At 37.1% G+C, this 10,759-nt stretch overlaps 2 protein-coding genes across 2 annotated transcripts; one reads left to right on the top strand and one right to left on the bottom strand.

The window, feature by feature from the left end:
• The first annotated feature begins 243 nt into the window (after positions 1 to 243).
• LOC139739940 (muscarinic acetylcholine receptor M4-like) lies at positions 244 to 3,014 on the top strand. The gene is made up of 4 exons (XM_071650543.1): positions 244 to 1,108; positions 1,981 to 1,987; positions 2,652 to 2,667; positions 2,709 to 3,014. Exons 1-4 carry the CDS (start codon positions 244 to 246, stop codon positions 3,012 to 3,014), a joined length of 1,194 nt encoding a protein of 397 aa, XP_071506644.1.
• A 6,040-nt stretch (positions 3,015 to 9,054) lies between these two features.
• On the bottom strand, positions 9,055 to 10,759 carry LOC139739932 (muscarinic acetylcholine receptor M4-like). The gene is made up of 2 exons (XM_071650534.1): positions 9,914 to 10,759; positions 9,055 to 9,357 (listed from the first exon to the last, which is right to left on the bottom strand). Exons 1-2 carry the CDS (start codon positions 10,757 to 10,759, stop codon positions 9,055 to 9,057), a joined length of 1,149 nt encoding a protein of 382 aa, XP_071506635.1.

Genomic DNA, 10,759 nt, shown 5'->3' with positions numbered 1-10,759 from the left:
TTCAGTATCAGGTAGTAAACTGCTCGTAGTTCTCTGCAGCATCAATGAGCTACTTTCAAAAGAGCATGACAATTTGCTAAGTCAAGTGAAATACTTATCATTGCAGTTAGTTGATGCATTTTTGCCCTTGTCTGTACAGCTCCTTTACATATTATTTGACTTTGTAGTTTACTGAGATTGGTGAAGTAAATCTTCCCAGATCGGAGACAGACTATTTCTTTCAACGTAATAATCAGGGTAAATATGACCACGGCATCAGTGCAGACATACCCTACACTTTGGGTTGAAATTGTTCTCGACAATTCAACCGGGAGTGAAGTATACCCTAAATCTGGAGGGTCGAACTCTTCCAGCATTTTCGGTCTCCTCTGGCCCTCTCTGTTTACGGCCTGCATCATTGTCGCAAATTTTCTCACTCTTGCAGCTTTTTGCGTCAACAAAAAACTTCGCACTTACAACAACTACTTTATCATCAACCTATCCATTCTTGATCTTCTCTCTGGTGTATATCTTATTATTACTGTTGTCCATACCCACGTCGGCTACTATCCTTTGAACCAAACCCTTTGCAAGATCCTGAGCGGGATAAGTCAGGCTATCATCGGTGGTTCTAATTTCGTCGTCGTGATCATCTGCGCTGACCGACATCGTGCAACTTACGACCCCATCAACCATTTTATGACTCGCAGCAAACGTAAGGCTTTGTTTCTTAACTCCCTGGCGTGGCTTGGTGCTTTTTCTTTTTGGATGTTGTTCATCACAACATGGGAGTTCGTGGACAACTTTGACAACGGACGTCACTGCGTTCGTCGATATACTAACATGCCAGGCGTGTCCATAGTCAATGGCATTGTTATCTTTTACCTGCCGCTCGTTATAATCTCCGTTCTCTACCTTCGTATATTTCTAAAGATCAGAAAGACGAGGGGTGGGAAACTTGTCGAAAAGAAATTTGATGTGAAGGATGATATCAGTACAGCTGTTGCAGATCTTACCAAGGTCACCACAACCTCGTCTCTGAATGATCCAGTTATCGATACCGACGTTGAGTCGGTCAGAGAAAAGGAATATGGACAAGATATGCCAAGGAGGAGTACCGGAAAAGCAGGTTCAACTATCAACACGAAACCAATCGTAAGAGATCAGCTTTTCCCCCTTTCTCAACGGTGAAATCGTCATGTTAACTAACACGACGATAAGTCTATTACCGCTCTAAAATGTGTGTGTTTAAGAATATTTGATTTCGTTATTACTCCCTGCTGTAGCAAGCCCATATAAAACAAGTTATTTCAGAATCCTTTATGAAGATCTGAAGATAAGTTGTGAAATTGACAATTAATAAATGACTGGCTTTTAGAGATAAGAAGATGAAATGAACCTTTTGTGTTTGTTGTACGTTGCAGAATGTTATATGTTTTATAAGATAGTTTAATCTCCTGTCTTAAAAGGGGAAATCCAGGCAATTTTCAGAACTTCACTTCATGTAGTACGTGTTCGAAAGCTCCATGTCTAGATTTATGGAATTAATTGCGGTCCTTGAGAAGTGAAACCAATACTCTGAAAAGACTAAAACAGTGGGGGCTCAGCATAAGAATGCATCAGTACAGGAGGTTCACACGTTTCAGAAATGTAGCAATGTGATTCCATTACGATAGAGATTGCAAGGACAAGGTCACCTGTATCGAATTTATGCGTGCTTTCTTCTTTTGTTCTGGTTCCTTGAGCCCCCACGCATGCATTCATATGGTGAAGCTGTTATGTCATCATCCTTGTTCATTTCGATTTGTTTATAGATTTTGAAAACATTCTTATTTCTGAATCCCAATCACTATACATTCTGAAAGTCTGTACCACTATTACCAATTGCTGTTGTTCAAATGTAAAGTATGAAAATCAGCCGGAGTTCTCCTTCAAATGTTTTTACTATAATGAGACAAAATTAGCAATACAACAATATAAGTGGACACTTCTTTACATAAGTAAATGGGTAATGGTTAATATATCCGGATATGGACAAATCTTGACCAAAAAAAAAAAAAAATGCAGCAATCAAATACATTTTATGTGCATCTATACATGGGTGTTGTTCGTCATTCTGAGGGTTCGTTATTTTGTAACACACATTTTCCGTATACCACATGTTCGAAAATGAAATAGGTTTCGTTAACCCTAACGTTCTGCGGAGCTATTTCGAAGGTTTAATATTACAAAGGTTCGTTAATCCTAAAATGGCATCGAGTTCCTTAATCCAAAAATGAAAAAAAAAAGAACAACTGCGTACTTACGAATCTTCGAAACTAGGGACCTTATTTCATTTTTTTTTTAAAACCCTTAAAACAAAACTCTCTTCTTCATTTTCGGATTAACGAACCTTCGGAAAAACGATCTGGAAGTACATAATGCCTCTAAACAAAACACCTCAGTCTGTCAAATATTTTGACTTAGACATGGATGATATGAGAAATGGAAAAGAAAAAGAAGGTAACTCACTGTATCTAGAAGTTTATCATAGAACACAACGTACAAAACGCATATCCCACAAATATCATTTTTTGTTATAATTTCTTATAATCAGTAATAGGAGCAAACTCTTTTAGATGGCACATTATTGAAGGAAATTTTGTTGTTAAGGTCTTTGATAATGATAAGAGACCAAGGTATGTGACGGTATGAATTCAAAAATGCTTTTCCTTGTTCCCTATTTCCAGCGGAAGCGTGAGTCGGCTGCCGAAATGCGGAAAGCAACACGAACCCTCTTGTTCATCGTACTATCTTTCGTTGTTGCCTGGTTACCCCAGAGCATCATCGGTTTGATCTACTCCATCAATCCCCTGCTGGTCTTCCAGGGATTACCTCGACCTGGAAGACTCTTTTTCACCTGGTTGGCATCCTGTAACGGCCTTCTGAACCCGATCTCCTACGCAGTAAGCCAGCCGCTTCTCAGGTCAACATTAAAGAACATGCTTTTTAATCATTGCAAGGAAAGATCTCCACAGAAAAGCGTAAATATTTGAAGCTTAAGGATTTACTATATTTGTTAAGGACGTTTAAAGATTTAAAAAAATGAGCTCAGTAGATTCTTCATAAAACTGACCATACGCATATCAGTTCACTGTAAATTGCATTCATTAAATAAAGTAAGGCAAAGGTATAATGTAAGACTTTTAAACATTTAAAGGCTTATGTAATCAAAATTTAGAATGTCATGAATGAAGATCATGCAATGCGTTCATAAATTCGGTTTAACTCTTGGTAACTAACTGTTTGCAAGGATCGTTGCAATATTCGAGTGATTTGATGAGTATACACGCACTCTCTTTGTTATCAATACGGACATGTAATATTATGTTTCAATCCTGTACGACTATACTAGTCGAGTACTACTAGTAGAGTACTTGTACATGAACGTTTTTAAGATAACCGTCACATTTAACGTATCACAGTTTGGAAGCCTCCAAAATGCTCATGTGGTGCTTTTGCACTCTTTCTGTGATAGTATGTTTCTGCGCTTGCCCGAGGCTGGATTTTGTATGATGTAAGATAAATCTATCAATATCATTAATCGTTGTATATGAAATCTACAATAAGTGATATTTGCCCTCATTAAACCCTCCGCATATTTCATGACATATATTTCATACGTTTTATGACCAGCTAAGATTAGCTTTGTTTTGGTTTGTTTTGACATTGGAAACTATACATTAAGAGACAACACAATTTCTAAGAAAATTGTGTATGTATCGACCCCCACCCAATTACCAAAGACTAAACTCTTTTCTTTCCTCTTCTTTTTTTTTTTTTTGCATACATAGCCCCGCATTTTGTATCATAAACGGTTTACTTACTTTTTGAATGAATGGATGTTTTGGGAGATTTGATTTTCATAGTCAGTGCATATTGAAATCTTTTCATGTATGGAAACTCGTATACTTTGTCCAGAACAGGCAATGGAGTTTTGTCTTGTGGAATCTGAACGTGCATAATCAAATTATATATTTCAATGTCTTTTTACGTAAGATAGTTAAAAGTTGTCAGGTGGGTCAGTGTCTTATAATCAACAAGTAACGCAGATACATTTATATACTTTATGTCGTTTACGTTCTGTTCTGAAGTGATAATATTGGAGGGGGGGGGTGTTCGTAACTCTTTCTTACTATTACAGCATTTTGAAAACAGTTTTATCTTGTAAAATTCCGAAAGTGGTTGGACCATGCACTGAACGTAATTGGAGCTGAAATGAAGATCTGAATGAGAACATTTTCTTCCTTCATCATGCCTTTTCCCCTGTCACTTCTCATGATCAGACAGGTGAAATGATCAGGAAAACTTGGTAGCATGCACGGCTGTAGCAAAAAGTAACTAGCACACCGGCCTTAATTGCTCTGTGTAGTAGATGGGAAGAAAGTTACAGCTAAAATGCGTTAGTGCTGTTTCTAAAACCTGCTGTAAAGGGTTGTATTTTATGATGGTGTTTTGTTATATTTAATTTTATATTCTATACTTCTAAAGCTGACACACTGTAAGATATGTATAAAATCTTCGCTTGCACTGTAGAAGTGGACACTCGACATTCTACACACAAAAAAAGTACTATTCATTTCACCAACAGCCGTATATCAGGTTTCTTGATGAAGCAGAATCTTTTACTATAACTGTCATGTTGATATTCTGTAGTCTTTATTCCACATTTCGTCTGTTTCACTGGTTTCATCACCCAATGACTCTAAACATCAAAACATTAACGGCTCATAGCAGTTTTCATCAAGGATTGATCACTCCTTTTCACCATTGTATGTTTAAGGCGTTTCTTTGTTAGGGAAAACATCGGACTAGTGAACAAGTTCCGGTTAAAACCTGATGACTAGTCCCCCCGAATTATCCAATATTCTTCAATCCTGTTATGTGATACGGGATTTTTTTTTTCTCCTAAATCACATTGTATATATATACATTGTATATAGACATATTGTGTTTTTGTACATGTGGGTATAGACATATTGTGTTTTTGTACATAACCTTCACATTATTTGTTTGATATTATTTGTTTGTGATATATGCTTATATCTGCTCACATCTATAGCATTCGAAATTTAATGATATCCACCCATCAATATAGGTATAATTATACTTCTGCAGTTTGAAAAAAAATCAATGTAATTCGTGTAGACGTAATCAAGGGTTCACACACACACACACACACACACACACATATATATATATATATATATATATATATATATATATATATGTATATACATATATGTACATATATATATTATATATATATATATATATATATATATGAGAAAGAAAGGAGAAATCTGTGCCTAGATTTGACATCATTATTCATCTCAATGTTCCTCCTTTTCGGAAAAGCGCAAGAGTTGAAAAATTGTCTCCACCGGGACTGGAACCCGGGTCTTTGGCATGGAACGCCAACACCTTAATTTTTCAACTCTTGCGCTTTTCCAAAAAGGAGGAACAGCAAGAGGAATATAATGTTTCATATGAAAAGGAAAAGTACGATACAAATAGAGTTATTTTTTTCAACAAAGCGTCATAAAGATAGGAAAAGTTCAAAAATATAGAACAATGTGCTCTTGTCTTCCTGTGAGCTTTAGGCTCGGGTTTGAGACCGAAAAAAAAATACTCCTTTGTTTTGGGACAAATTCCTTGATAAGATCTCCACTATCTGAATATAAATATTTATGGCGTTTCTCAGGAAACGAACATAAGGAATGTTCCTATCGATAGAATCCCACTATGTATCTGAATTCTCGAATATGATGCGTCGACAGAGAAAGAAATTCACGAGTAACTCCATCCGTTTTGTAGACAGCAAGCACAAAATGAAAAGAGGAAAGCAGCAAAGTGGACCTATCTTTCAAAAGTGTCAAATGAGAATTTTTTTCTTTCGTTCGATTGCCGCGTGACACAAAAGGCGTCATTTTAGGGAAGAAGATACCGGTGATGCGCGCTGCACAAAAGATGCTCTTTACAGACGATTCAGAAGAAATCTATATTCTGAGTCAAGTATTGATCGCACTTACGGGTATAGTGAGAGACGCTTTTCTACGTCCTTTTAACTCAAATATCAAATGAATGAAGAGAAATGCTAAATGTGCTTTTTATGTCAAGAATTGGACTTTCTTTTAAATCAAACATCAAATCAATGAAGAGAAATGCTAAATGTGCTTTTTATGTAAAGGATTGGGCGTGGGTAGTACTGGTACTCATTCCCGCGCTTATTTTTTTTCTAATGATAACATATAGGTATCATGAGTTAGTATGCGTATAAATACGTTTATGAATCATAATTGATAATTCCAGTGCAAACCAAAGTCGGCAGGTCTGATTACTTTTTAAAAACTGGTTTTGGGTTTGAATGAAGAACTTGACAGAAAGTTTAACAATAAGAAATATTACGACATCCTCAGCATATCTTGGAGCTTTTGCATAACTTTCTTTTATTGAAGTAGTTTTCGCTGAAAGCGGAAATTCCTTTCTAGCGGCAACCATTGTTCATCTCCTAACAACAAACCATAGAATTACCTGTTGGTTAAGTAAGAGCCAGCTGCATACCTTGCATTCAAAGTGTCCTTGTCATTGCATGTCATCTTTATGACTTTCAGTGATGAAGTTCGATCTTGTTGTATCACTTTTTGCGAATAAAGATAATGAGTAATCAGATAAAACGCAGTAATCGAATGAAACAGTATCCTTCCCGTGGCAATTCCTGTGCAAGCAACATTAACTATCATGTGCACCAAGCTGTCCTCGAACGAGGTTTTGAGAAGTGCGTATAGACTATAATCATTTTTTTCAGCATAGGAATGATTTATATTCAGCTTGTACACGTTCGTTTCACTTGTAGATTGCGAGGAGATGCTTATAAAGTATTGGCGAAAGTTTTTCTCCACTTGAGGCGAATAAGAATTTATCATCAATTTACAACAGGAGCGGTAAAGGTATGGTTGGACTCAATATCATTCAATTTGCATATTTTACACGTAATACATGTACGCACAAACATACACAGCATACACACACACATGTGTATCTATACATATACATATGTATTTATATATATATATATATATATATATATATATATATATACAAAAGGTTTGACACTAACGGTGGCCCGGTGGCCCGGGGCCACCAAAAATGAAAGTCGGGCCACCAAATCTAAAAAAGGGCAAATTTGGTGGCCCGCCTCGAGTAGAGTAGATAAGAATATGTCCAGCTTCCAATTCTTACTGTGATAAAACTTAAATTTCTCACTCATAAACAAAAAGGACTTTTAATGTTTTTATTGTTTTTTCGGGCCACCAAATTTTTCTCTCTGGCCACCCAAAATTTTGAATTGATGATTTTGGTGGCCCCGTCGGGTCACCAAATGAAAAAGTTAGTGTGGAGCCCTGATATATATATATACATATATAGATATTATATACATATGTTTTATATATATATATATATATATATATACACCTAGATATATATTATATGTATGTACAGTATATATGTATTAATAATATGTATGTATATTTATTCATATGCATTCTATGTATAATATATATACATTTACATATTATTTACATATTATATATGTATATATATATATATATATATATATATATATATATTGAGTTTGCGATTCAGATTTGCCATTCCCTTGTTACTACATTGCATTTTTTTCTAATAGCAACGTATCTCTAGACAGATTGATGTACAACATATCAATTCTGGCTGCTTTAGAAAAAAAAAACATTTACATAACCACAAAGGAATTCCGTTTTGACGGTGCTGCAAAATGACATTATAATACAAGTGATACAAGTGTTTGACAAAGAACATAAGCTTGTGGTTGTGAACTCTAGGTAAGGGCAAAGCTGTGAATGATATTCCACGTACATCGATTCTATTTCTTACATCATGCCGGACAGTAGACAAAGGAAAAATTTTATGATATTCACAATTACCACTACAAGTGTATTTATTCATAAACACCTATCTTGCTTTATAGAAACGAATGTGGCGTTAGCACATTATTTCTATGTGATGACTGGACGTCCTAAAAGTGTATGAAATGTCGCTCGTGAGCAGGGGTGATTGAAGAAAATCGATGTTTTTCTTCACAGCAGGCAACGATGAAAGAAATATTCTTGCTTAGTTTTTTCTTTTCTTTTTTCTTTTTTTGCAATTTAAATGAGTAACATAATTTTCCGAATATTCTACCTAGTGTGCGCAGCATATCATCGAATTGAAATCGTAAAAACGAAAAAGCCCCAGCGTGTATAGTTCATGAGTGTCGAGGAGGCGTAGGAGGGATACCACACCCTCCCCCCACCCCTCCCCCTCTCGGAGGCAGCACTCAGATATTACCCTTTTAAACAACTTGATTAGCAGGGATCTGAATAAGCTAATTTAAAGATTATGTTTCTTTTTTATTGAGTTTTCAGTAACCAATGTATTGTCATTCGTTTTGCATTGAAAAATTTTCTAGGTGTTTCTCCAAAAGTGTGCACCAGATTGTTGAATTTCATTTCGAAAAATGCAGGTTCCTTATCTTCCCCCTACTCGGTTGCCGCGATTGGATATTACGTTTTCAAATAATTCTATCAGAAAATGAAAGCATCATGCTGCAATAAAAAACCAAACTAAACTTGTTTTCTTAGTTTTATATTGCAATGTAAAGAAATAACCAATAAGACCAAAGTGTTGTCTTACTTTTTTTAATCAAAGATTTTTTTTTCACAAAAATTTCACTCCTCCCCCTGTTCAGATCCGTTCGGTTTTTCAGTTCCGTTCGATATTTACGCTCTCCCGCTCACACGTCTACCCCAGATTGAACAAATTCGCAAAGGACCCGACTCCTCCGTTCGGTCGCTTCGCTCCCGTAGAAAAGTCCACTTTTTCCTATTTTAAACACCTTCCCTGTGTAACTCTAGACAGGTCTGAGGAGGGCTGAAGAAGGCGAGGGAAGGGGGGGGGGGACATTAATTGGGGCAAGTTAGAACTACTGGACTTTGGTTAATCAATCTATAAACATCAGACTGTTACGGTGAGAGAGGGGTCTCTCTTACAGCAGCAGCACAGCATGTTTCTGAGTGTAGCTCTTAGAAGTGGTTGGGTGATCGCGTAGGAGATGGGGTTCAGAAGGCTGTTGCCGAACGCCAACCAACTAAAGAATATTCTTACTGAACGGGGTAGGCCGGGAACAATTAGGCCAGGTTCGATGGCGTAGATGAGTTGGATGATGTTGTGTGGTAACCACGAAATCACGAAAGACAGGACAATGAAGAGCAGAGTACGTGTTGCCTTCCTCGTCTCGGATGCTGCCTCGTGATTTACCTTATTCACGTAAAGAGATAAGGAAAACTATATCAACAACACATTAAGTCCACAAACTAGCTCTCCTGTTTTTTTCAATCTCGATGAAAATTAGAACTAGACTCCGGGACATTACGAAGCCACGAATCACTTCGAAACATCTAAATACAAAATAGTAAAAGTAAAAATTAACCATTACAGTAAACGTAATCTCCGTGCAATGTAAACATGGCAGTTCATGAACACTAATTTCACACTTCAATAGGGCAACTAATACAGGTACCATACTTTTCTGATATATGGATATCTGCGAGTATGGCGATGCACATTCCTGTGTACATAGAGTTTTCTGTGATAATGTTAGGCACGTAACAGAAAACAAGACTCATATAGATACTCAACCACTTTCAAACTTAAAGCAGACAGCAGGAAAATCCTTACATAATACTGTGGGTTCCTTTTTTTTTTCGTGTCATAAAACTGCATCCCCATATCTACATTTCTTCTGGTTTTGGTGTCAGAGAAATATATTTGACGTCTTACAACTTGTTAGCTTCTCCTTCTCCACGCTTCTCACCTTCTTGAGCGAACTTCTCTGAATACTCTTGCCTGCCACAAACTGAGTCGAAACATTGGTGTCGGAGGAACTCGGAGTCGATGATGCGTTTTCTTTCATAAGGTTTGCCATTGTTGTCGTGTGTTTCTTGCTCCCATCAGCGTTAGAAACAAATTTCCTTGTGACGTTCTTCCTGTTTCGAGTTTGTCTTATTTTTCTCAGGATACGAAGATATAGCACGGAAATGACTGCAAAGGGCATGTAAAACATGAAAATCGTGTTGATGATTGATGCTCCTGGTGAGCTTGTGTATCGACGAAGACAATGCCGTCCGTTGTCGAAATCGACAATGAACTCCCATGCCGTCACATATGTCATCCGGAAACCGAATGCGGCCAACCAGGCCAGAGAATTGAGAAAGATAGCTTTACGTCGGCTGCGAGACATGAAGTGGTTGATTGGATCGTAGGTTGCACGATGTCGGTCTACACAGATGATTACGACCACGAAATTGGAGGCATTGGTTACCGCTTGCCCGATCCCGCTCAGTATCTTACAAAACGACTGGTTGAGAGGATAGTAACCAATGTAGGTATGAACAACGCTGCCGATTAGACGCAAGCCAACAAGAAGATCGAGAATGGACAGGTTGATGATGAAGTAGTTGTTGTAGGTTCGAAGTCGTTTTTCGACAGAAAATGCCACTAGTGTTAAAATGTTTGCGGCAATTATCAAACCTGTGAACACGGAGGGCAAAATAAGTGTATGAATTTTGGTGTTGGTTGAGGGGACTGCTTGTACCCCAGTAACATTCACGAGGTTGGCATCCACCGAAAAAATGGTATTGGAATACGTTGTGACTGCCAT

This window comes from Diadema antillarum, unplaced genomic scaffold, assembly GCF_040938485.1.
Source record: "Diadema antillarum isolate AM-2024a unplaced genomic scaffold, OU_Dant_1.0 scf00000029, whole genome shotgun sequence".
NCBI classification, from domain to species: domain Eukaryota; kingdom Metazoa; phylum Echinodermata; class Echinoidea; order Diadematoida; family Diadematidae; genus Diadema; species Diadema antillarum.
The sequence above is the reverse complement of the archived record's forward strand: the minus strand, read 5'-3'. Positions and strand labels throughout refer to the sequence as shown.